This window comes from Phoenix dactylifera, unplaced genomic scaffold (genome assembly GCF_009389715.1).
Source record: "Phoenix dactylifera cultivar Barhee BC4 unplaced genomic scaffold, palm_55x_up_171113_PBpolish2nd_filt_p 000371F, whole genome shotgun sequence".
NCBI lineage: Eukaryota > Viridiplantae > Streptophyta > Magnoliopsida > Arecales > Arecaceae > Phoenix > Phoenix dactylifera.
In genome coordinates, this window is record NW_024067823.1 from 412384 (window position 1) to 440003 (window position 27620).

Consider the following 27620-nt stretch of genomic DNA (forward strand, 5'->3'; position numbering starts at 1 on the left):
GGGGTCACATTATTCTCTATTTATTTCATAATTTTCTAATTTATCATAACAAGAATTTACTTGCTTGGATCTTAAGTCCAAATTATTTAATTTAAAGCCCTTGGCCTCGATTTAGAACCAGATTGGGTTCACATAGGTCAATTGGATCTTTAATTAAAGAATTGGGCTCGGTTCCTGATTGGGTCTAGCCCTATCGGGTCAATTTGGTCTTCTGATTATATTATTGGGCTCAATTTCAAGTCCAATTAGGTTTAATTTTGGTCCAGGGTCAATGTGGCTCATCTAGGCTTGAGTCAGGGTCAGCCCAAAGTCAATTCGGTCTCAATTTAGTTAAACTAGTTTTGATTTGGGCTTGATTCATATTCAATTTGGGTCTGTTGAGACTAACTCAGCTTAATTAGGTTCAGACCCAACTCAATTGGGCTTAATTTGGTTCGGATTTAACCCAATTTATAGTTTGGGTTCGTCCTGACTTAGCCTAATCTGACTGGGCTCGGTTTTAGTCAAATTTGGCTAAACCCATTTTTCTTTTATTTTATTTGGGACTAACAGGTTCGGACCCGTACCCGGATCAGACCCGTTAGGTCGGACCCGTTAAGGGTCTCTCTCTCTCTTTTTTTTTCTTTTTTTTTCTTTTCCTTTTCTTTTCTTTTTCTTTTCTTTTTCTTCTTTTCTTCTTTTTCTTTTCTTCCTTCTTCCTTCCCGAACCTTCTTCTCCCATTTTTTTTCCTTCTTCTTTCTTTTTCTTCTCCTCCTCTTCTCTTCTCCCGATTTCTCCTTCCCCCTTTCTTCCCATTTCTTCTCCCGTGGAGGGAGGAGGGCGAGCTCGGGAGGTTTGGGAGGAACGGGCTGCGGCCGATGGCGCCCGGCGGCCGTGGTCGTGCTCGGGGGCGCATCGGCGGCCTGCGGCCGCGTCTGCATCCTGCTGCCGGCGACCCGCGTCCCACGGCCGATGACTCGCGGCCCACGGCCGAGGCCGGCGCCCGCGGTTGCGGATCAACCACCGGTAAGGTTTTTTTTTCTTCTTCTCCCGCGGAAGGGAGATCTGGCTCGGGGAGGGCCCGAGCCGCAGCCAGCGGCGCTCCCCGGCACCGGCCGCCCTTGCGGCCGCCGCGGCTTACGGCCTCTCTTGCCGCCGCGGCTTGCGGCCAACGCAACTTGCGGCCATCGCAGCCAGCGCCCGCCGCCATCTTCCTTCCCCCTTCTTTTTTTTTATTTGATTTAATTTCTAAACTAGATATACAAAGAATAACTATGAGTAAGGGCGTTACCTGCTTGAAGAAGAACGTCCGCCTCCTACTCCGGCAACGCGGCCCTTTACTCCGGCGGCGTGGGTCTAACACCGGGTCCTGCCAATCAGAGAGGATTGTGAGAGAGGGAGACAAACAGTGGAGGAGGAGGATGAACGGGTGGTGAAATGGTAGCCGATCGGGGCTTCTTGTAGCCTCGATCACTGGGAAGGCGGACGGTTGTAACCGCCCACCATCAGGCGTTACGAACGCCTGCACGATGGTGTAATGCCCTCCCCCCCTCCGTTTCTCTTGGAAGTGGGGCGGTTATCACAGTATGTTGCAGATTTTTTTCTTCTAATCTATATGATAGTCATGAGAGGTCTTTGCAAGGAGCTAGCACTCCGGTAAGACCCTATCTCAGATGATTAGATCCTCGTGTGGATACCTGTAGAGGCCGGACAATTGTGTGGCTCAAACAGAAACCTAGATAGATCATCAGGCTGCGGTGTTCTTCACCTGCAGAATTTTTGAAGATGAGATCTTCAAATTAATTTCTTCTAATTTTAGTTTCAGTTTTATGAATCTTAATCAACCTTCCTCGGATCCTAATCTCCCCTCCCTAATGAATTCAAAGATCTTCTGGATTTGGATCCAGAAAAATTTTTGAATTTTATGATCCGAGGCGCGTTCATGCGATGAACGACGTTCCGTTTGAATTTCGCTGTGAACGTCACATCGAACGGGGCGTAACTTAGCACCAGCAGCCTGAAATTATGTATGTAACCAATGCAGTGAGGGGAATGAAATTTGTTCCCTAACAAAAGCTTACAAATAGCATTTGTGACAAAAATCTTCTTTTGCGACTCCATTTGCATCTAATGTTATACAAATTCCTATGAATGCACAATAATATGCTTGTCGAGCAAACATGATGATAATGGCAATAAGCAGCTTAGTGCTGGTTTGCGTTAGCCGACAAGGAGAATCTAAAGAAAATCTCAGTCTCTACATTGGGAAAGTCAACAAGCAGATTCAAGCAAGGAATCCAGCCTAGCAGAAGAAACAACCCTCCAAGATCTCTACAAATATTCTGCAAACCAACATTCAGCAACAACGAATCCGGGAAAGGGGTTGCATCATATTTGAGTGTCGAGTATGTGATCCATGTCTTAGTTAGTACCGATTTTCCGACAAATTGTTACAACATTTGGATTTTTTTTCTTAGATTCATTTTCTTGTATCGTGAATTTTAAATCAATTAGTTTTGGGCTAATGCTTACGCGCCGAGGCATAGGCGGCCCTCTGGCCAGTGGCAGCCCATTTACTGCCTGCAGTACTTAATACATCAATTAGGCCATCAAGTACCCTCTCAGGATGGTAATCGCCAACCCATTCAAAAAGACCTAAGGTCCAAAGCCTTTGTGCCCATCTTCAATGCCACCTGATCTGATCAACTCTCCACCACTTGAATTGAATAGTGAAAATATGTGGATGTTCACTAGATATTCAAAATCATGGCGCAACAATGTATTTTCATCAACTGAACATGCTGTTGATAGTTCATTGGCATAAAAGGAAAAAGATGTCAATCAAAGCTTATGGTGACAAAAGAAAAGGAGGGTTGGGTTATGTCAATGAAAGCTTATGGTGAGGGTAGGGTTGGAGTGAGTACCAGTGAAAGGCCATGGGCTCAACGAGGGAGACAAGATTGGCGTAACCCTTGATGATTTGCTGATTTACTCCACCCTGTTCGGGAACAACAGATCAGGTCAGCTTTACAGTAAATATTTTTAACCCAAAAAGTAATTCAGGCCGGACCGGAATTGCATGTTCTAGTTACAGCTCAAAATATTCAGATCAGGGTCGGTAAAATCATGACATGGCTATACCGTTGGTTGGACTCTTATAATCTTTACAAGCCCTTTCTCTTAAACATCCATTTGGATACAGAGAACACAACAACTCCAAGTAGAGATTAGATTAGGATTTGTCAATGATTAAAAATATTTTCAGAAGCAGTTATCTACATGACATCAACCCTTAGAACCGATGCCAAATTCCTAATAAGGCTGCTTGAGGTAAAACAGGTTTGCCCGAGCAGAGAAACCTAAGATTAGAAAAATATATTTAATCGAACTAGAGAATGAAGGGTTCTCACATGTCATAATGAGCATGGATGCTAGGGATTTTAAAATTTTCTTAATAAAATTCCTTAACATAAAATCCTTATAAGCCTAGATCACCTTAATGGTAACAATCAAATAATATATAAATATAAATATAGGAATAGAAGAATACCTCTAACGCTAATCCAATATGAATAATCTCCACGAGACGTCCAAGTGTCCGCCCTCCAATGGTGATCCACACGAAAACTTGATCAAGACTTTAGCTTCAAAGACTTTTGATCCTTAATGCAGAATTCTTCTAAAGAACTCTAATGGCTTGCTTTCCTTCCTTTCTAATTTTTCTTCTTCTTTCTAAATTTGCTTCTAATTCTCTTGTCCTAAAGATGACCACCTTGTCTTGGCTTAGGACACACTAGAAGCAATGTAAGAAAGAAGGGAACCAATGCAAGAAAGAAAGGAAGAGAGGAATACGGTGGATTGGGATGATAAAACCCATGGAGCGCTAGCCTATTTATAATAGGCATGGGGATGCATCTCCAAGGGATGCATCCCATCTACACATCCTTTTATTGAAGGCCATCATCTAAAGGGCCATATCAAATAAGAGGAGGCGCAGATCAAGTGCGGAGGTGTATCAAATGATATATTCTTTCATGTGGTGCCATATTTTGACCAAGTCAACATCACATGCCAATCACATGTCCATCTCGCCTCACCTCTTGATCTTTCATGATGATGATCCAAGGGCTCCAATGCAAGGCGCCATTCACTTGACCCATTATGTCTTCATCCAACAGTGGGATGAAGATCTAATGGTCAAAGGTGATAGCCCTTGTCTAACCCAATCTAATTGAGTTTGAATCAACTCACCATTATGTCTTCATCCAATGGTAAATGAAGATCTAACGGTCAAAAATGAATAATTTATCAAATCTAATCTAATTAGAATCAAACCAAGCCAATTAGGTGCCAACTCTTGGCTAACCCATATGAGGATATGATCTAATCAAATTAGATCAATTAAGAATCAGATTCGAATCCAATTCGAATCAAATTCGAATCCAATTCGAATCCAATTCGAATCAAATTCGAATCCAATTCGAATTAGGAGCTAAGGTTTGCAACACCTGCTAGGATATTTATCTTGCAAACATGATCTAATCCAATTAGACCCTTGATCAATTTTCTTGTGTGTGACCCATTGGGTTCCATACTTACCCAGCAGTAGGTGTGGATTCGAGTTGACCTATCCTGATTAAAATTCTTCTAATGGATTTAGGTCCAAACTGCGCGAACCCGAACTTAACAATTAGAATCCTTTCTAATTGGCGATCGAATTAAACTCTTTAATTTGATCAAACCTACAAGACAAGATTGACGTCTAGCAACGTGTCATGTCTATCCAGAAAATATGAAATTTGGTAGAAATACCAAAAATACCCTTCAGTGGCAAGTTACCGTGCAATACAATCCTTCAATCAAACTGCATCCCGAATATGTATATGAGTATGAATGTATGTCAAACTCAATTTTATATTCATATTTTTCTTAATCTTCTAATGATAATTCGAATCATGAAATATTAGAAACTCCTTCTAATTTTCATTCTGCTTTAATCAAAGGCTTCCTGAATTATCATATGATTAGAATAAATGGGATGCGATCTTCTCTTACTAGAAGTGATTGATTTCTTGTTGACCGACTCATAATCTGTATACACAATCCACCATATCCAGAAGACCTCGTACACAACTTATTGTTATGAATGAGTGTAAACCAAAACATGGATTTATGTGCACAAGATACCATGGTGATCTCAAGTCAAAGGATCAGTTGCACAACTCCCACTAAGAGAATCATCTTTTGACATGTAAGTAAGACTTCATAAGATATCACTACAAGAAAAACAAGATTTGGCGACGCTTTTTGAGTCCTTTACCGACACTTATAAGCGTTGGTCAGTTTCCTTTTAACGCTTTTAAAAGCGTCGCCAAAGGGTCGGCTATGTCAGAGTGGAAAAAAGAATTGCCGACGCTTCTAGAAAGCATCGCTAAGGTGGTTTTTAGCGACGCTTTTAAGCGTCGCTAAAAACCCATTTAGCGACGTTTTTAAAGCATCGTTATAAATATTTCTTAAAAAAAATTAAAAATTATTTTGAATCAGAGCCTCATTTCCTCGATTCCTCCCCAATTTCCTCCCCGCTTCCTTCATCGCATCCCTCAGATGCCCCATGCTCGCGCTCAGATCCAACGGCTCCATCTGCACCACGTCGACCCCCTCGACGCCGGCGATCGCCTCGATCTCCGCCAGCCCCGCCGCCGTCTCCACCTGGCACATCACCAGCAGCTCCTCGTCAACCCACGCCAGGTAGCCATCGTCGATGCCGTATGCGGAGGCACGCACCACTGTGTCGGCGGACCCGCGGACGCCGTGCGGCGGGAAATGGCAGAATAAGACGGCGAGCTCGGCGGCGTCGGGGGACTCGATCATGGGGAACATGAGGCCCTGGGGGCCGAGATCGAGGGCCTTCTTGGCGCAGGCAGCAGAGAGCTCCGGAAGGCAGAGGATGGCTGGGGTGCGATCGCCTCTCGTTGCCATTGAAGCGGGTTCCGAAGAAGAAGGCGACAGAAAGGAGCCACGAGTCGCTGTGCACCGCCACCAGCAAGAGCCAATCCTTCCGGTTCATCCCGTCCCTCGCGAAGTTGATCCTGAGCGCCGGCTCGGGCAGCTCCGGCGGCACCTCCTCCGCCAGCAACGTCACCTCCCACATCTCTCCAGGATGCCCATACAAGCACAAGTTCTCCTTCTCTGTATCAAATCAACCCAAACCCAAATTCCTCGATTCCAAGAACCAGATCCAACACCAAAACAATCCTGATCTCAAACTTCTACCAATCTTTACCAAAAAAAAACCAAAAAAAACTCACCCGGATCACACATTGCATAGAACTCATCGACATCTGAGGGTAGAACAGATCCCAAGAAAATATGAGGAAACAACCAAAAAAAAGTCGAAAAGATCGAGCAAAAGAGGGATTGGAGAAGGGCTTCCTCTCTGTACCTCTATCTCTATGAAGCATTGGTGACCGATGTTTCTGGAGAGAGAGAGAGAGAGAAGACGAGGAATGGGCGAGAGAGATGTGGGTTAAATAGATGCTTTCTGTTTTCTCTTCGATCTCTGGAATGGGTTGAGGGAGGAGGGATGAGAGAGAGGAGGGCGGTGGCCGGGTAGAGAGAGAGAGACAGGTGTGTGAGGGTGGCTTCCGATAGGGGGTGGGAAGGGAAGGGGTCGTTAGCTTCCGACGATGCTTTTTAGCGTCGTCTTAGGCCGGCGACCCCACCAACGCTTATTAGCGTCGTCTTTTGCCGACGCTTGTAAATGGCTTGCGGGTCGTTGGCGTCCGACAACGCTTTTTAGCATCGTCTTAGGCCTACGACCACACCAACGCTTATTAGCATCGTCTTTTGCCGACGCTTTTTACAAGCATCGGCAACTTTAGAGGTTATACCGAAAATTGCCGACGCTTGTAAAAAGCGTCGGCAAAAAAGCGTCGGTAAAACCGACTTTTTCTGTAGTGTATTCTCTAGGCAGGTCCATTCAGTGAACTCATTCCTTTAATGAGCACCCACATCTTGGTATTAGTGTCTCATACAAGTGATTATGAGATCAATCACCCTCTGCATCGAGCATACATAAGATGTGTCAGTCTTGCCGCTAACATTGATCCCCGACTCAATGTACCAATGACTGGAAATATTTAAGATTAGGATTTTAGGATTTTAGGTCTCACTAGTATGATCTCGTCATAGCCCTAAAACCATTATCCTAATTTAAGGAGTTCATTACAAATATAATAAACAGCGTATGATGAAACACAATGCCTTCATTCATAATTAAATATCATGTACATGATTTGGACAAATCAAAAGAAAAATTCTTCGCAATACATATTGCGATTGGCTTGTAGGGCATCTATTCTTTCAGAGAACTACCCTCTCACGTTCCTCAAGATCAGAAAGAGACCAACCATTCTGATCTTTTCGAACAGATTGAAAGACTGGCATACAAGTTGAAATTGGCCTTTTTCAAAATATCCTGTAGAAAATGTAGAACAAATTGGACACGGAATCCCCCACGAGCTGTCTAATGTTAGACCATGAAACCAAGTGCATCTTTGCTCGCGTGGATCATCCTTTAAAAGATTCAACTCAGATAACATACAGAACGCAAAAAACGAGGCATGCGTCCATTTCAGTCTTTCTCAATGAGTCCCTTAGGCTGTCATCTGCAAAGCACTATGACTTCTTTAAGCAACCTACTAAAACAAGTATGCAAAATTCCTAACCCATCTTGAAGTTTCTCCTATCGGTCTCCTCAACTCATCACTTCTCTCATCCTTCTCTACGTGTGCACAGCTTTCTTTTTGGAGCCTCAACCCAACTCACTTGCTCAAAATTAACCGAAGGGAGACATATCTCTATAGCCATCAAATTGATTTCAACCCATGTAGGTTTCTCACAAACATTGGGATTCAAGTCCCACATTTAACAAAAGTCTTATCATGTTTCCTTGCTAAAGCTTGGATTTATGTACATATATGACCTTGTAGATCTGCATTATATAGGATCCTCAATGTATATTAGGATCCACCAAAGTCGCGCTCTGCTCTGCATATCCTAAAGCCATTGTGAGTATGCTCAACTCCCTTGGCATCTACAACCTCAACTTCTACTACCAGAACCCTTCCTACAGTGTCGTGTAACCTCTTTCTCACTTATAACTTTGCCCTTGGGCACAGGGTTGACAACCTAAGCTATCCTCGGATGAGCTTTCATGAAGCAATGGAGGTCCTCACCTAGTTGCCATGAGCATGAGGGGCAAAATTTTGACCAGGCAACAAGACTTGGTGGATATGATCCTGAGCAACACAGATTCTGGTGTTGAGAGCATTCCACAATATATCCACCATGATTAATTTCTTATGGGTCACAAAAAATCAATAGTTTAGGTCTATTAAACTTTAGAGAAGCCTTAACTCTTATTCCTATACTTTCTACCATCCACCACATGGCATTATATCTCCTAAGGTTTTATTTGGCAGGTAAATCTTCTAAGGTTTTATTGTGTCCGGCAGTTTTTACTTTTTCCCCTTTGAATTGATATCTCAATCCTCTGGTAGTTTGATGCATAAGAAGAACAAAAATTTGATGCAATGTTCTTAGTACATCATATTTGAAATTTGTTACTGCTTTTAAGGTTTAGCTCCGTAATGATATTTTTATTTAATGTCACTGGCAATATAGAAACTCGTGTTGTCGCTAGGCTTGAGAAAAAAATTGTTTTTTTTTTTTTGCATAAAACCTGATTAATTGTGTTGAAACTATTGGGAACCCTAGTAGTCGCATGCGTATATTTTTAAAAATTTTATAGCGGAAGCATGAATTAAACTATTTAATTCCTATGCATGCTAGAGATCATATCTCTACAACAAAAATAGATCCAGGATATTAAACATTTATCCTAAACAAGTATGCATGATTCTATGTCTAACATGTAATCATGCAGAATTTCACCAACTTAGTTGATTTCTAATCCTAACTTCTAATAAGATCAAATCTCATATCTTTTTGCTTTGAGGACTTTGATGATGTCTTGATCACCTTTTGTAGCCGCACATGCGTCCGGCCTCTATAGATAGTCCATGCGAAGCTCTAGGATGATCAACAACTGCAGGAGTGCTAGCTCGCGCAGAGGTGCTGCAGTGGCTGAATTTTTTCTCCTTCGAAGTACTCAACTTTTGATTCTTCTTCGAGAGGATGAAGGATGGAGATGAAGGAGAAGAAGGTAAAGAGAGGGGGCGGCAAGTTTCAGAATTTTTTAGAGTCCCTAGGTCTCTCAAAAATTCTCACACCCTAACCCTAGGCGTGGGGGACCTTTTATAGCCAAAAGACCCCCATGCCTCACACCTCATTTAGCCAATGAATTTTGGCTGATAAAAATTCCAAAAATTTTGTGAAATACGAAAACAAAGAGAAGATTAATTCCTCCAAATTGTGCGCCATGAATCCCTACATTTTAGGGATTCATGCGCCAGCAATTTGAGTGCCGCACCACCCTTCTACATGCGCCATGAATTCCCTATAAATTAGGGATTTGATTCCAATCTTTTTAGGAATATTTGAGGCGCCATATTTATCTAAAATATATCCCCATGCCTCCTCTTTTCTCACGCCAAAAATTGGCCAAAAATAAAGAGGAGAGGCTCCTCCAATTTTAGGGATAAGGATGAGGTGTCTTTCTTCTTCAAGAAAGAAAAGTTAGGGTCCTAAAATTTAGGGATTCTTCTCCTTATCAATTTCTGAATTGTTGAACTTAGAATCCTTATCAAATAAGGACTTTTAATAGACTCGGGTCAAGCCCAATCCAATTGGATCAAGTCTGATTAATTGGGTCGAGCCCAATCTACTCGGATCGAACCCGATCCAATTAGGTCAAATCCTGATGTAGCACAAATTGAATCTTATTCAATTTGGCTTAACCTAAGCTCAATCATTCAATCAATTGAGTTCATTAGCAATCTAATTGCTAATTAATCCTTTAATAATTCAATTATTATTTTACTATAACTTTTGCTTAGGGTAATTTGTCAATCGAATTGACCGAAGTACCCCTGAACGATCTTTAATCGTCGATCAACTATTTGATCAACCTAGAAACTTCTATACATGTGACTCCATAGGTTCGAACCTAAGCCGGTAGCACAACAATGACTTTCTGTACTAATCGAAGTGACCATCTAACAATGATACCCGACGTCTGGATATGTCGAATGATTGCAAAGCAATATTCTGAAATTTTTGGACTATGGTTACCATATAATTCATTCTTATGACACCAAATGCCTAGGATGACTTTAGAGTTCTGTCAACTCTTTAATCAGTGCATCCAAAATGTGTTTCAACTTTACAAATCTTGTGACTCCTCACAAGGATTACCCTGGCCAAGGTTTTGCTAAATTTAGTACAAGGGCATTATCTCCTGTCACCAGGAGGGGTCAATTCCATCTTGACTCACACACCGACTTCGCAAGTACTTGACTGCACGCAGTAACCTTCCGTCACTGAATTAGAAACTTAAATAGTCCGGTACCAAAGTACAGTGAGTTGCTTACAAGTCATTGTGGTGATCTCAGATTCGAGAGATACTTATACCTATATCCACTCGGAACATCTCTTGACAGCAGAGCGTTCCGGAACTGGTCACGTTCAGTGAAATATACTCCTACACTTCACCTGTGTGGCATATTAGTGTCTCTACACTCCTTGATTAAGAGGACAACCAACGATATGGCACACAATGACCTATTTTTGATAATGCTATTGTCCTAGTAATAGCATATCGTTTGGTCACGAACAAATTTAAGGACTCATAGACAATTCCTCCTTTATCTTTTTTAAAAGAGTCCTAAGGACTTCATCACATTACAAGAGTTCAAGAAGATGTACAAAATATATGCGATGAATAATGCTAAATAATCTTTTATTAATTCATTAATTCATATACAATTCAATCAACAACAGGCTGACGATTGACTTTTAGGACACAATTCCTAACAACTCCCACTAGGAATAAAGCCAATCGGTACAGTATCGTGTACCCATCTTCGACTTATAATCGTTGAACTCTTTGATGTCGAGGACTTTAGTAAATGGGTCAGCTAGAATTTTTTTTCCATCGATCTTCTGAAGATCTATATCACCTCGTTCTACTATTTTTTGAGCAAGATGATATCATCGCAGAATATGCTTGGTCTGCTGATATGCTTTTGGTTCCTTCTCTTGAGCAATGGCTTCAGTGCTATCACAGAATAGTGAAACCGGACCATCAATGGAGAGTGCCACTCCTAGCTTGGTGATGAACTTTCACATCCATACAGCTTTCTTGGCGGCATCGGATGCAGCAATGTACTCTGCCTCGCACACTGAATCAGCCACAGTATGCTGCTTGAAACTTTTTCAACAGACAGCACCACCTTTAAGGGTAAAGATGTAACCCGACACACTTTTGCTATCATCCTGATATGACTGACAATTGGAATCAGTGTATCCCACTAATTTTAAGTTAGTATCTCCATAGACAAGTCACTGGTCCTTAGTATTTCTTAAATACTTAAGAATGGTTTTTACAACCTTCCAGTGGTTGCTACCTGGATCAGACTAGTATCTACTCACTTTCTCTAGTGAGTATGCCACGTCTGATCTGGTACATGTCATTGCGTACATAATAGATCCCACTGCTGAAGCATATAGAATTCTATTATAGTCTCTCTTTCTTGAGGAGTTGTCGGACAATCCCTTTTAGAGAGTTGAATTCCATGGCCCATCAAAGGATAGCCTTTCTTAGAATTCATCATGCTGAACCTTTTCAGCACGGTATCTATGTACGTAGATTAGGACAACCCAAGCAACCTTTTAGATCTATCTCTATAGATCTTCATCCCTAGGATGTAGGATGCTTCTCCCATATTCTATATGGAGAATTATGATGATAGCCAAACTTCTATTTCTTGAAATGCAGGGATGTTATTCCCGATTAAGAGAATATCATCCACATATAAAACAAGAAATACAATTACTGAACCGTTAGCCCATTTATATATAAAAGGTTCTTCTTCATTTTTAATGAAGCCATACGTTCTGATCACTTTATCAAAACGTATGTTCCAACTTCGAGAAGCTTGCTTTAATCCATATATGGATCTTTGAAGCTTGCACACTTTTGATTCATCTGTGGATGTAAAACCTTCAGGTTGTATCATATACACCTCTTCTTCCAAATCTCCATTTAAGAAAGTGATTTTCACATCCATCTGCCAGATTTCATAATCAAAATGTGCTGCTATCGCAAGCATAGGAGCATTGCCACATGTGAAAATGTTTCATCATAGTCAATACCATAACGTTGACGATATCCCTTGGCAACCAGACAGACTTTGTAGGTCTCCACCTTTCCGTCTGCGCCCCTTTTTCTTTTGAAAATCTATTTGCACCATATCGGTTTTATTTCTTCAGGTGGATCAACCAATGTCCATACATTATTGACCTCCATGGATTCCATTTCGGAATGCATGGCTTCCAGCCATTTATCGGAGTCGTTCCTCTGCATAGCATCCATATAGGTGATCGGATCCTCATCATTTTCATCAAGCTTAACAGGATCCCCATCCCAGACCAAGTAACCGTAGTATCTGTCCGGCTGACGTGGTACTCTACCAGATCGCCTTAAGGATGTTTCTATAATGGGTTCTGGGCTTGATCTAATCAAATCAGGTTTTAATGGTTCAATGGGTGGTGTCGGTCCTTCTACCTGTTGAATTTCTTCTAGTTCAATATTAGATCAATTAGTTTCTTCTCCAAGAAATTTTTTTCCAAGAAGACAGCTCTATTGCTGACGAACAACTTTTGTTCTTCAGCAATGTAGAAATAATAACCCTTAGTTTCTTTTGGATAGGCAACAAAGAAACATCTGTCAAACCTAGCTTCACGTTTGTCTGCTTTCAAATGTTTGACGTAGGCCGGACACCCCCAAACCCTAAGGTAAGTGAGCACCGGTTTATGCCCTGTCCACATCTCATATGGTGTTTTAGTCACAGACTTACTCGGAACTTTATTAAGAATATAGGAAGCTGTTTCAAGCGCATATCCCCAGAAGGATATTGGCAAACTAGCATACCCCATCATGGATCGAACCATGTCTAACAAGGTTCGATTTCTCCTTTCTGACACTCCATTATATTGAGATGTACCAAGAGGAGTCCACTGAGAGAGGATCTCATTCTCTCCTCGATATGTCATAAACTCACTGGTGAGGTATTCACCTCCTCGGTCTAACCGAAGAGTTTTAATACTCTTCTCAGTTTGTTTCTCTACTTCATTACGGAATAGTTTGAACATTTCAAACGATTCAGACTTATGTCTCATAAGATAGATATACCCATACCTCGATAGGTCGTCTATAAACGTAATGAAATAAGAATATCCACCTCTGGCTTTTGTGCTCGTTAGCCCACATACATCTGAATGTACAAGACTCAAAATATCGTTGTCTCATTTACCTTTTCCAGTAAAATGTGACTTGGTCATCTTTCCAAGAAGACAGGATGCGCAAGTAGTCAATGATTCACAATCATCAACATTGAGGATACCCTCTTGAGTTAATCTGTTTATCCTTTTCTTGTTAATATGACCTAGCCTACAATGCCAAAGGTAGACATCGGAGACACTATCTATTCTAGGGTGCTTACTTGACATGTACATTACATTAACAGATTACGATAATATGTAAATACCATTACTCAATTGTCCATTCATTATAGTAACACCATTCATAATGATATCATAATAACTCTTTTTTATTGAAATTTCAAAACCATTCTGGCCAAAAGGCCTACAGAAATAATATTCAATAAAAACGTCGGACAAAAGTGACAATCACTCAAGACAATTACATGAGAATTGAAAACTAATTTGAGAGTTCCTAAAGCTAGAGCTGGAATTGATCTTTCATCTCCAACGTTCAGAAATCTTTCGCTGTCTCCAAATCTCTCACTGACCTGAAGTCCCTCCAACGAATTGCAAATATTAAACGGACTTCTAGTATCCAATACCCAGATCAAATTATCATAAATAGAGAAATTACAAGGTGTTATCATATAAATACCTTGATCTGCAACAACTGTTTGCACTTTTCTCTTGCTAGGTCTGTTCGGATCAAGTGAGGCAATGTACTGAGGATAGTTCCTCTTCCAGTGCCCCTGCTTCTTCCAATAGAAGCATTCTGCCTGACTCTAGTCAACTTTCTTTTTGGTCTGACTCTGCTTAGATGTCTTAGCACGTTGTACTTTATTGTTCTTATTTTTCTTGTTCTTCTTCCCTTTCTTAAAGGGACGACGCACTCCCTATGATCCTCCCATCACATGCACCGACTCCTTTTGGAGCTGATGGTCCTTCTCAAAGGTCTGCAGTAATCCCAGCAATCCGTGGTAATTAACTGCAGGCTTTGTCATTCTTAATGTCTATAAGCGTCGTTTGTTATAATTACGATGCAAACCAAAAATGTCGTAAAATTATTTTTCCACGGTAGCATTGCCGATGCTTTTGCGATGCTTTAGAAAGTGTGGGAAATCTGACTCATGGCGCTTTTTCGTATCGGCAACTCTATTAAAAAGCATCGGCAATAGCAGATATTCCTATGGTGGTTCTTCCTTCTAGTACCATCGAAGGGTTCTGTGACTGTGCAAAGGTGATTCCACTCTTACTACCTCTAACACAATATCTTCGAGGGAAAAGAAATGGTTAAAGCAAAAAAGAGAAAAAAACATAACTACTAGTATGCCATGCTTAAATTAGATACGTACATAGATGGGCTATATACTTGTGCTTGATCTCCCAATCTCATTGCTACTAGCAAAAACTGAGGTTGGATCATACACTTTCAATAGCAAAAGAAGCAAAGAAAAGGTATGAAAACAAAGATTATAACAGATAAATAGAACTCATAAATCAAATAAACACGAACTTTCACCTGGAAAGACATCATCAGTTACAACAAAGTTGACGAAAAAAAGTTCTCCAGCATGATGATCACGATCCAACAACATGCCTGGACGGACGTTGTTTCTATCTAATAACAGAGGTTCTGTTCAAATGCATGACTTTGACATTACAAATCTCTGATGCTAAGATCTTTTCATGGTGGAGGGTAGAGCTCCTCAAAAGCATACCAGAATCTTCATCCTAATTTTCCACTCCTCCCAAGTGAACGGTAGCTCATTGGACATTGTTTTGTTACTTGAAGGACTTGAGCTGGGAGAGAATCTCTCTCTCTTCCAAGATGCACCATTCACCTTGTGGGCATTGGCATGTCAATAATGATCTTAGTGGGAGGCAAAAAATGCTAAATGATCTTGTGAAACAATGAGAACTGGAACAACAGTATCTTGCTGTCATCAATCCTTTGCCTGCAGGAGAACCAGAGAGACTTAGTCTTGACTTTCCTATTTAGTCTCTGTACTCATAATTGTATACTAATGCATGTTTCCAACTAGTGGTTTTTAGAATTCATACCGTAGATGGGTAATTGCTTGTGCTATATATGACTGTGCTGGAACCCCAGCTACGAATACACTTGGACGGAAGCCTTCAGAAACAAGGACTTAAAGCTGGTCTGTTGGGCCTGCTAGATCATACAAAAACAAAACAAAGGATATAAAAACAAACAGGATGATAGATCATTACTTATCAGGAAATTTGAATGCCATATGCTCCTCACATCAAAAAAATCAAAAGGCGGAAGGATGTTTTTCACCAAGCAACCTTCTAGTTCTGAGAATAAATTATCACCAAATTTTCCCCCTCCCAAGCAACTAGTAAAGCCATATTTTACCTTAGATTTCACTAATTGCGGGTCTGATAGCGAATTACCTCTCAAACTTCTTCTTGCATGTCATTATTGCTGTTGCTTGATGCTGTTGAAGACGGAGAGATACTGGTGTTGCAGGAGAATGTGCCAATCCTATACCCAGATATCAATCTGCTTGTGAAAGAAAAGAAGAAAATTAAGATCACATAGATATTAGACCACATCATGAAATAATGTCTTATTGGGGATCGGTAAAGAAATGTTCCTAACGATTTTAAGACATTTCCGTTTGAACAATTTTAAGACATCAACTGATAGGGCCAAATGGACCAAAGCAACAGCTCGGGCCTAGAAAGGCTTGTATATCAGGCTTTTCCCATGCCAACAAAGGGAAGAATTGATTGTGTGTCATCTAATTCAAAGTGCAAATAAGATGAGTAATCATATGATAGCCAAAGGAAGGCATTGTTATGCATATCATCCAGTCCCGGACCATGCAATATGCGCACAAGGGTTCCATGCATTCAATGAAGAAGGCAGCCAAGAAAAGAAAATAAATAAAAAACTGGTATCAAATAGGCTCTTTTGGAGGCAAGGTCACGAGTAATCTGAACAGAATATGTACCTGAAAGGACAAGAATGGTGCAGAGTATCACGGAGTTGGCAAGTAATCTCACGTCTCTTGCTTTCTAAAGCAGATGTAAATAGAGAGGAGGAACTGATTGCTTCAAGATGTGTCATCAGATCAGAGGCCAACCAGGCAGCCCTCGGCGACAGATTTTGTTGGAGAGAGTCAACTTGTGGAGGAAAGGGAAGCGCGGTTGTTCTTCACCCGCAGCCACTAACCACTCTGGGAGAGACTCTGCTTCTCGATCATCGAGCTGTATGTGCTCCACGGCATTCGCACCCTCCACAACCTTCAATTCCACACAATCGTCAACATCTATGTGTTTAAGTACAGGAAAGTTGGAAACTCTCTCCAAACTTGAGTTGTGGGCCAAGATCAACTTTGTAAGAGAGGGGAGGTTTTGTATTTCTCTCAGGCTGTGGGCACGTGTAATTTCTAATGTCTTCAGGACGGTGACGAGGCTTTCCGGAAGAGACCTCAACTTCGGACATCCATCTATGGTCAAAACCTTGAGAGAAGGTAGCAACGATCTTTTCTGGTTGTCCTCCTCCTCCCACCGCCACCACCATTCTTTCCAATTAGTCATGTTTGTAAATACAAGTTCCTCTAGTTTGGGGAAGTAGGAGGAGAAGCAAGAGTCCGTTTTTCTTCCATTCCGCCCTCTTGCACCAGCACTACCACCTGCCAGCAACAAGAATTCAGGCCCGATGCTCGTGACTGCAGAAGCACCTGAAATCGAGAGGTAACATAGTTGTGGCAGCATTCCCAAGGGTGGAAGTGGCTGGCATAGACCACAATTCTTGAGATCCAGCCATTGCAGGTTGCGAAACGATGACGAGGAGGGTGTCATTATCCAGCTGGGAAACTCACGGCCGAAGTAGCCATTGATTTCAAGCTTTTCAAGGCATGGCGGTGGGTGGATCTCCTCGAAGACCTCCCCTATTCTCTTGATATTTTCCTCCTCGTAATCATTTGCACGAGGCTGCTGCACATCAAAAGAGCTGCTCGGTAGGGTGCAATGCAGAAATAGAGTTGTGAGATGTGGCTTGGCTTGAAGTGCAGCGGCTTTTGCTTCAGCCTTGTCTGATGCCCTCTCCAATTTGACCATGCTAATACACCTGAGCTGGGAGAGGGATTTCAACTCTTCCAAGGTGCAGAAACTCCCGTGCTGATATCTCTTGTGCTCCTGCTCCCTAACATCTTCTCCAACTCCAGATCTGCAGCCCTCGCTACCATTCACCACAAATCCCTTTAGTGTATGTAGTTGTCGCAGTCTCCCTATTCCTATTGGTATACCATCAAGTGGTGCACCCTTGACAACAAGAATCTTTAGATTGATTAACCTAAGGACACCGCAAGGGAGGTTGCGCAAATATTTACAATCCATGAGTATCAGAAATTGGAGATTTCTAAGATTCCCTATACTCTCTGGTATCTCTCTTATTGAACTATCGGAGAGATCAAGAGTTCGAAGGTGCACAAGATCTCCCAAAGAAGTTGGGAAATTGTTAATGGCTGTTTTACGTAAATTCAGGATCCTTAAACTCCTCAGCTTTCTGAAGAGATCTTCTGGAAGATCATGAATAAGTGGGATATGGAAGAGTGATAGGGTCCTCAAGGACGTCTGTTTCATTAACAAGTCAGGTATAGTTTCTAAGTTTTCATCTACAATTGATAAACGACGTAGTTTTATCGATGAAGAGTAGGATATGATCTTGTTTTCAAATGCTCGTGCATCTCCGACGAAGCACTCATCCCCTGCTATATGATGAGCTAGAGACCGCAAGAGGTCATGCATCCTGCAACCTTGTTCTTCATAATAACGAGGAGCTGGCTGGAGAAGGTTCCTTTGCACCAACTCCTTCCAATACTCTTCTGCTACATCTTCCAAGGGCGTATCGTCTTCGGATGTTACAAAGCCCTCTGCAATACATCTATTGCCAAAAGGAATTGAACGAATTGGGAAGTCCTCAGGAAATAATGAAACGGAAGTGAAGCACTGCTTCAGAGGAGGTGGTAAATCCAGATAGCTCAAGTACAATGGGCCCATCTCCTCTTTTGGAAGTTTCGTAAAAGACCATGCTGGACTAGAGAGGACTTTTTCCCATTCTGAATGTCTTTTCTCCTTAGTTCGAAGAACCCCTCCGATGGTCCGAAGAGCAAGCGGAAGGCCATCACATTTCTCTACAATTCTCATCCCGACATCACTTAACAGATGCATGTCTCCTTCCTCACATTCCTCAAACACCATCTTGCAAATTAATGACCAACCATCCTTTTGAGACAACTTCTCCACCCTATGGATGTATACTGCTCCCATCTGTCTAGCAATGGCTTCATGTCTGCTTGTTATCAAAATTCTACTATTTGCCGAACCACTATGCAAGGGCTTTCTCAGTAGCGCATCCCATACTTGCGCATCCCAAACATCATCCAAGACTAGAAAGAATTTCTTGTTCATAATGACTTGGCTAAGCATGGGTTCGAGCACTTCCTTCTCCTTAGCCTCTCCAGGATCACCTCCAGCTTGCTTTATGAAAGATCTCAGTAAATCGAACTCGAAGAAATCTTGAGACACGCACAACCAAATCCGTGACTTTGGGTTGAAGTTGTCCCGAAGCTTCTTATCATTGTAAATGTTCTGAGCAAGAGTAGTTTTGCCTATCCCCCCCATGCCAACAATGGCAAAGACTTGGATTTTTTTGTTATCTTCTTTTATCAGCAAATCCGCCAACCTCCTTGTATCATCCTCAATTTTCTCTCCCACAAGATCAGGTTCGACAATAGGAGATGTCTTGCGGCTTATTCTACTCTTGTAGTGGTCATCATGAGGAGCAGGCGTAAGATGGAGGTCATCTTTGTCCTTGGCAACTTGTTCAAGCTCACGGTTGAGATTTCTAATTCTGTGGCCAATCTCATGACGGAATTTACCTTCATGCCAGCGAGAAATAGGGGAGTAGCAACAACGTACCAACTCACCACAACAAGATGATGATGAGTCCGAGCTGAGAAACTTCTCGCCCTCGATCCGGCATTCATCGATGATGTCGTCCACCTCGTACATGAGATCTCGCAGCTCGTTCAGCCAAAGGTTGATGGCCTCGTTGTCGAAGCGTCTATTCTCTGCATCAGCGAGAATGGCCTGCATCCTCTTCAGTCTCCTATGAAGCTTCTTGATTTCCTCAGGCACACCCAAGATCTTAGCTGCCTCTTCCTCTGCATAGGTTAATAGCATCGTACACAAACGAGAGACGAAGGCATCCAGGACCATCGCCATTTTTTCCCTTCAACTCCTACAAAGACGAGACACTAGTTGAAGGATGGTGGGAAGGAAGAAGAATCACGGACGAGACACTAGTTGAAGGATGGTGGGAAGGAAGAAGAATCACGGACGAGACACTAGTTGAAGGATGGTGGGAAGGAAGAAGAATCACGGACGAGACACTAGTTGAAGGATGGTGGGAAGGAAGAAGAATCACGGACGAGACACTAGTTGAAGGATGGTGGGAAGGAAGAAGAATCACGGACGAGACACTAGTTGAAGGATGGTGGGAAGGAAGAAGAATCACGGACTGGAAGGCATCCAGGACCATCGCCCATCCACCCGCTCGGGACTGCCCGTGACTAAAGGACACCCGTTGTGGAAGAATCATGTGAACATAACCCTTTAAACCAACACCATCTTAAATACTAAATTATATATGACAAAAGAGACGAGCTCTGTGGGTAGAAAACAGGGAAAACCTAGTGGCCCACAGTCAAGCCGTAGTGGCAGGGAAAACTGCGTCCCATTTTCTAACAATACGCGGCCAAGGTAGAAAACAGGGCACCCATTTGTCTTTAGCTCCAGGAAACTGAGTTGCAGCTTCATCTAAAGGACAACCGTTGTAGCATATGACATAAATTATATACTAAAATTAAATACTATTTTAGGCCTTAGGTTGAAAGCTAATGTCAGAAACTATCCCAGTAATATTTTGCACCATCTTCCATCTAGATTCATTACAATTTTATGCTTCCCGTAGACGATGAAGCTAGCTCAAGGCAAAACAATCAGGGCCATATTGGCACGAGTAGGAATTTGCTGTGGTACTTAAAAAACATCACTGAAACGTAAAGTCGGTGAGATTTAAAATGCATTTTGATATGCAATATGCAGCAACTTCAGCAAGATCATATAAAATTTAGAGGAGTTATGACAAGATTTCAGGCCAGCGAGTGCAAAGAGAACACTACAATGACAAGAGCCATCTTACGGATTCTTTATAGCTGGGCGATAGGCCACTAGAAGCTAATGCTTCCTGGCCTGTTAATTTATCCGGACACATGCATGCTGAATTCGTTGTCCATGTGGCGGTGTGCTTGAGTACATCCCCAAGTCAGTTGCATCCTGCAATCACGAGTTCACCAAGAGGCAACAGCATTTTAGACTTGATTTCACAAATCAACGAGAAGAAGATTGCTAATAAAATTCATGCTCTGTAGAAAGGGTTGGTTATTGTAGCATGATAGAATGGTTTTGTGATTTTGGAAGACGTTGCCTTTCTTAATTCCTCTGGGGGGGGCAATGATCCTAAATCATCCCTACTTTTCAAATTACCACCCAACCCGATGATAGGAAACCCGTCCGTGAGATCCAATATCTAAAATCATCCTAGGGCAGTGATCATGGATAATGTGCTATGCAATAGTGCTACAGGATAGTTGAAAACATTTTAATGTCATATTACATATTGATTTTATTGCATATTGCCTATCATTGATAAGCAATTGGTGCTACTGCATAAACTGCATAGCACATGCACTGTCACTAGTAAAAATGGAAGGGGAATCTGCATTCTCTCATTATTATTAAGACTATGGCTGGCTTGTAGTCAATAACAAATGACTACTTCCCCTGCAGCCAAGAACTCATCTGCAAATTCAGCGTGGGCTAGGTGTGCAACATACTCAACAATGCTTCTCTTCGCATGGGAGGATAAGGTTGGTGCATCTGAGACCCCACATTCTGCAGTAGTAGGAGTCTTATGCACTAGGACACTATTTTTTTATGCACAAATTTGATCCAGATGATAGGCAAATGTTCTTATTTTTTTAGAGTTTGAGGCCTAAGTTCGTGCAAAGGAGGCTAAAATGAATATGGTGGATGCTCTCCATCACTTGAATTGAATAGTGAAAATATGTGGATGTTCACTAGATATTCAACATCATGGCGCAACAATGTATTTTCATCAACTGAACATGCTGTTTATAGTTCATTGGCACAAAAGAAAAAAGATGTCAATGAAAGCTTATAGTGGTGGGGTTATGTCAATGAAAGCATATGTTGAGGGTTGGGTTGGAGTGAGTACCAGTGAAAGGCCATGGGCTCAATGAGGGAGATGAGGTTGGCGTAACCCTTGACGATTTGCTCCACCCTGTTCGGGCCCTTCGCATTTTGATGTTGGACCCAAGTCCAATCTCATAGAACATCAGAAGAGATCAGGTCAGCTTTACAGTAAATCTTTTTGACCCAACAAATCATTCAGGCCAGACTGGAGTTGCATGTTCTAGTTACATCTAAAAATATTCAGACCAGGGTCGGTAAAATCATGACATGGCTATACCTTTTGGTTGGACTCTTATAATCTTTACAAGCCCTTTCTCTTTAACATCCATTTGGCTACAGAGCACAACTCCAAGTAGAGATTAGATTAGGATTTGTGAATGATTAAAAATATTTTCAGAAGCAGTTATCTACATGACATCAACCCTTAGAACCGATGCCAAATTCCTAATGCAACTGGAGAACTAGAGAACCGAGTGTATCTACCCTCTCACGTTCCTCAAGATTAGAAAGACACCAACCATTCTGATCTTTTCGAACAGATTGAAAGACTGACATACATGCTGAAATTGGCCTTTTTCAAAATATCCTGTAGAACACCTAGATCAAATTGGACACGAAATCTCGCACCAGCTGTCTAATGTTAGACCCTGAAACCGAGTGTATCTTTCTCCAGCTCGCGTCAATCATCCTTTAAAAGATACAACTCAGATAACTTACAGAACGCAAATCGAGGCATGCGTCATATTTCAGTCTTTCTCCACGGCCATGATAACGTCACCTCCATCCAAACACTTGGCGCAGCTCCCTAAAATGCACATTACTGATCTCTTCTGATATTCCCTCTTTACTTGTATACTAAAACTAATATACAGTGCCCAGTGCCCAACATTTAAAGGGTTACAAGATTATTTCATTAATATTTTCTCCTCCGTCCTTCTGGTTAAATTGGGATGGACCCCACGTTTCATATAGATAAGGATCCTTCTCAAGCAAAAGTAATCCAACTTTTTTTTGGGTCCAAGTCAGCAACTACTGCATAATGGAGCTCTCTCTGTCTCTTCAATATACATAGTTCCTGTTAGGGTTAAAAAATCTAGCTTGAGGGTGACCACGACGGAGGAAGCTGAGAAGCCACTGGCCGGAAGGGAGAAAGGAAGCCGCCTCCTGCGCACCGGTATACCTGCATAAAGCCTTAGCTGGAGATTTTGGCAAAATCCCTCTGATGGCTAAGTTAGAGTTGATTCAGAGATTTTGGCCAAAAGTTCCTTGAGTACCTTTTCATGGTCTCTTTTATATTCCTCACAAAGGTGCCCAGGCGGCGGAGGTATGGTCCATCCTCATCATGGGAGGAGATGGTCTTGGCCAAGTGGCTTGTGGCCAAGGCTTGCTTGGGGGCACAGTTTGGGCAGTTCTTATGCAAGGCATGGTGTTGGCGGATGTGGTAGGGTATGGCTCTTGGCAGCAAGCATGGCTAGAACAATAAGGCATGGTCCTTGGTTGACATGTCATGGCGTGGCCAGCAAGCAAAGTATGGCGCGGTGAGGTTGCTGCAGGCCATGGCTGCAGCATGGTTTGTGGGAAGGGGCTGGCTAGGTTGGGATGTTCGGTCAAATGTGTGGGCATGGGCGCGCGCATGGGTGCGGCTGCGGGCAAAGTCGAACAGGCTTGGAAGCTGTGGCATGTATTTGGCGAGATCGGCTCGACTTTCGGCGGGGGCTGAGGTCGGCCTGGCAGCTTGGCCTTCGATAGGGTCCGAGGTCGGCCTAGCTCTTAGCGGGACTAAAGCCTGCTCGGCTCTAAGGTTCGCTTGGCAGAAATTGGGTGATTCTACGCTAAGAGCGACGATCCATTTTGCCTCCCATCAGTTTTGTTTACTCTCCTATTATCTTCTTGATCAACATATGGAGCGCCAAACTATTAGCTATTGTCTGTAAAATAATTTTGTAAATAATATTTAACTAATCAGGAACTCCCGACAGTGATACATATTTACGTACAAAAATACATAACAATAAAACTACAAATTCTCTGTGGGCTATATAGAAAACAGTATGACAAAAAAGACCGCTCAGATTTAATAGTGATTTAGCTGTAACATGAATTACGTATACTAAAGAAAATTAACTAGTTAATTTAGAAAAATTAAGGTATTCGGTTTATAACATTCCATAATCCATACACAATACTTCCATTAACAAATAAAGCTTGTGATTCTTGTATAATACTTAACCTTCAACATGATGAACATTCTCAATGAGTCCCTTAAGACAGTCATCTGCAAAGCCCTATGACTTTTTTAAGCAACCTACTAAAACAAGTATGCAAAATTCCTAACCCATCTTGAAGTCTTTCCTATCGGTCTCCTCAACTCATCACTTCTCTCATCCTTCTCTACGTGTGCACAGCTTTCTTTTTGAAGCCTCAACCCAACTCGCTCAAAATTAACCGGAGGGAGACATCTCTCTATAGCCATCAAATTGATTTCAACCGATGTAGGTTTCTCACAAACATTGGGATTCAAGTCCCACATTTAACAAAAATCTTATCATGTTTCCTTGCTAAAGCTTGGATTTATCTACATATATGACCTTGTAGATCTGCATTATATAGGATCCTCAATGTATATTAGGATCCACCAAAGTCGCGCTCTGCTACTGGGGTGCGAGCTGGTCGACGCCATTCACCGATTTGGAGGGAGATTTGCACTAGAGCTGGGGTGGTGCTTCCAGAGATTAGATGGACCATAGGGGATGGCCGGTCTATTGATGTGCTGGAGGATAGCTGGGTGACCGAGTTGCCGATTTGTCGCATGCCAACCATGGTGGATTCGTCGAGGTTAGCGGGGTGCAGAGTTAGCGAGCTGTTGACCGCAGAGGGGGGGTCGATGGAGGGAGGAGATGATCCGGGAGGTCTTTGGGGAGCAGCTGGCGGAGTCGGTTCTGTCTCTTCCGATTCCCGGTGGTGGGGGGGCCGATAGGCTAGTATGGGTCCCGACGGGACGGACGCGGGTGCGTGCCAGTGATCTTCGTGCATTGATCGGTAGGGAGCCCGCTCGTCAGATTGAGGGTGGTTGGATATGGAGGTTGCGGATTCACCCACGAGTGGCGTTATTCATCTGGAAGGTGGCCTAGGGCTGCCTTCCTTCGAGGAGCTTGTTAGCCCGGCGTGGCATGGTGGTCTCTCAGTATTGTGAGGAGTGTGCAGATATTGAGGAGACGGCTGAGCATGTTCTTTTACAGTGTCCCAAAGCTAGAGAGATATGGAGGAGGTCACCGGTCCTACTACCCGACTTGATAGTCTCTGTGCAGGATATGATTCAGATGCTGAGAGCTTCCATGCAGAGTCCCCGATCTACAGAGGCAGAGATTTTGATGGCATACCTGTCCTACCACATTTGGTTGGACAGGAATGCCGGCCTATTTGAGGGGAGCAGGTTGTCCCCGAGGAGGGTGGTGGATAGAGCTGCGCTATATGCGAGGGAGGTTATAGCGGCTACCGTTCGATTCTCTTCTGGGATAGTCAGGGACACTTGGGGTACTCTCCACGCTGCTTCAGCGCCCCGTTTTGCCCTTGTTTCTTGGGTACCCCCACCCCTTGACTATCTCAAAGTAAATTTCGACGGCAGTCGGTCAGTGGATGGTGCAGCTGGAGGGGTTGGATTTGTGATTAGGGACCACCTTGGCAGGTTGATAGCAGCAGGAGGGAGGCGCACGCCAGGACTCACAGTGGTTGGGGCAGAGCTGCAGGCAGCCTGGGAGGGTATATCCTATGCGTGGCAGGTACTTGGTGTGGAGCGGGTCTGCCTTGAGGGAGATTCATCTGTGGTTATCGACTGGCTCCGAGGGGCGGACCGGTTTGGGGATGGTCACCCCCTCATCCGGGAGATCCGTAGGGTGGTGCTGTTGTTGGGCGAGGTTCAGATAGGACATGTGTTCAGGGAGGCGAACAGGGCTGCAAACTGGGTCGCCTCTTATGTTGCTCGGCATTCCGGGGATTTTACTTGGACGTCTGCTTCTGACGTTCACCCTTTTTTGCATCTTTTACTTTTCCGCGATTTAGCAGGTTGTACTCACGTTAGAGCTATATGAAATGAGTAACCGCTTTTACCAAAAAAAAAAAGTCGCGCTCTGCTCTGCATATCCTAAAGCCATTGTGAGTATGCTCAACTCCCATGGCATCTACGACCTCAACTTCCACTACCACAACCCTTCCTACAGTGTCATGTAACCTCTTTCTCACTTATATCTTTGCCTTTGGGCACAGGGTTGACAACCTAAGCTATCCTCGGATGAGCTTTCGTGAAGCAATGGAGGTCCTCATGACCTAGTTGCCATGAGCATGAGGGGCAAAATTTTGACCAGGGGACAAGGCTTGGTGGATATGATCCTGAGTAACACAGATTCAGGTTTTGAGAGCATTCCACTATATATCCACCATGATTAATTTCTTATGGGTCACAAAAAATCAAAAAGTTCGGGTCTATTTAACTTTAGAGAAGCCTTAACTCTTATTCCTACTACTTTCTACCATCCACCACATGGCATTATATCTCCTAAGGTTTTATTTGGCAGGTAAATCTTCCAAGGTTTTATTGTGTTCGGCAGTTTTTACTTTTTCCCCTTTGAATTGATATCTCAATCCTCTGGTAGTTTGATGCATAAGAAGAACAAAAAATTGATGCAATGTTCTTAGTACATTATATTTGAAATTTGTTACTGCTTTTAAGGTTTAGCTCTGTAATGATATTTTTATTTAATGTCACTGGCAATATAGAATAAGATAATATAACGGTGTTTGATTTAGTTAAATATATTTATTGCTAAGAATTTGACATAGATATTAAGTAGAAACTCATGTTGTCGCTAGGCTTGAGAAATTTTTTTTTTTTTTTTCCGCATAAAACCTAGTCAATTGTGTTGAAACTTGGGTTATTTTTTCTTTGTGATTCACTGCAAGCGCATTTGCAAAAGATTGGAGGAGATGGAGGGGATAGAGGCAGAGCCATCATACAGAGATAGAGGAGATGAGGCAAAACCTTCAGACAGAAATACAATCTTTGAGGACTCAACGTGACTAGATTGCATCTTTGTTGCATAGGTTTGTCCCTCCTTAGTTAAATAACTATATCTATTTGAATATTTTACATAATTATCATATATTTTTGTATGAGCTTATTGATTTATAATACTTTGTGATTTTTGTATTCTTAACTTCTAAAATTTCTATCTTTTTCTTGTAGGTTCCTAATACTTCCAGTAGTCGTAGAGATGATGATGATAATGTCATCAACCTCTAATAGCCCTTAGACTATTTTTTAGGAGTTTTATGTGCATATTTTTTATGTTTTCCGAAGCACATGAAGTTGTAAATTGACTTTCAATCATATTTGACAATGTAAATGTAATCATATTTGACAATATAAATATTTACTATTTCTATATATATTACATATGTTATTATATGACTTCTGTTATGTATGTGTTTGATGTATATATTTGTATGCAGGAATTTTTTAAAATATTTTTTTAAAAAAAATAATTTACACTTACGACGCTTTAAATCATTGTTGAAACATACATTAGCGATGCATATTTGCATTGTTAATTAGCGACGCAAATAAGCATCGCTAATATAAGATGCTTTAGCACCGGCGCTATTTAAAAGCGTCGGCGATTAACGACGCTTATAAGCATCATTTGTTATAACTTACAACACGAACCAAAAGCGTCATAAAATTATTTTTCCACGGTAGCATTGCCGATACTTTAGAAAGCATAGAGAATCTGGCTCATGACACTTTTTTGTGTTGGCAAATCCATTAAAAAGCATCGGCGATGCCAAATGTTCCTGTAGTGGTTCTTCCTTCAAGTACCCTCGGAGT

The 27620-nt window shown here is 42.2% G+C and overlaps 3 protein-coding genes and 1 long non-coding RNA gene across 4 annotated transcripts; 1 reads left to right on the forward strand and 3 right to left on the reverse strand.

The window, feature by feature from the left end:
* The first annotated feature begins 739 nt into the window (after positions 1-739).
* LOC120105790 lies at positions 740-1564 on the forward strand. The gene is made up of 2 exons (XR_005508081.1): positions 740-1006; positions 1285-1564. It is a non-coding gene; the product is annotated as an uncharacterized LOC120105790 (long non-coding RNA).
* A 3939-nt stretch (positions 1565-5503) lies between these two features.
* On the reverse strand, positions 5504-6182 carry LOC103700020 (2-keto-3-deoxy-L-rhamnonate aldolase-like). The gene has a single exon (XM_008782000.3). The coding sequence runs from the start codon at positions 5957-5959 to the stop codon at positions 5504-5506; it is 456 nt and encodes a 151-aa protein (XP_008780222.3). The 5' UTR covers positions 5960-6182.
* Positions 6183-14795: 8613 nt separating this feature from the next.
* On the reverse strand, positions 14796-20035 carry LOC120105796 (putative disease resistance protein RGA1). Its single transcript, XM_039118538.1, has 4 exons — positions 16408-20035; positions 15845-15953; positions 15488-15596; positions 14796-15381 (listed from the first exon to the last, which is right to left on the reverse strand). Exon 1 carries the CDS (start codon positions 19685-19687, stop codon positions 16523-16525), a length of 3165 nt encoding a protein of 1054 aa, XP_038974466.1. The 5' UTR covers positions 19688-20035; the 3' UTR covers positions 14796-15381; positions 15488-15596; positions 15845-15953; positions 16408-16522.
* A 1185-nt stretch (positions 20036-21220) lies between these two features.
* LOC120105806 (stress-response A/B barrel domain-containing protein HS1-like) lies at positions 21221-22068 on the reverse strand. The gene is given in 4 exon segments (XM_039118552.1): positions 21221-21292; positions 21294-21450; positions 21762-21870; positions 22017-22068. Coding segments are annotated over 4 exon segments (390 nt in total).
* Between the last annotated feature and the right edge of the window lie 5552 nt (positions 22069-27620).

Bases quoted from the DNA above. Each gene is read 5' to 3' on its own strand.
- LOC103700020 (XM_008782000.3), bottom strand. From the start codon at position 5,959: ATGGCAACGAGAGGCGATCGCACCCCAGCCATCCTCTGCCTTCCGGAG.
- LOC120105796 (XM_039118538.1), bottom strand. From the start codon at position 19,687: ATGGCGATGGTCCTGGATGCCTTCGTCTCTCGTTTGTGTACGATGCTA.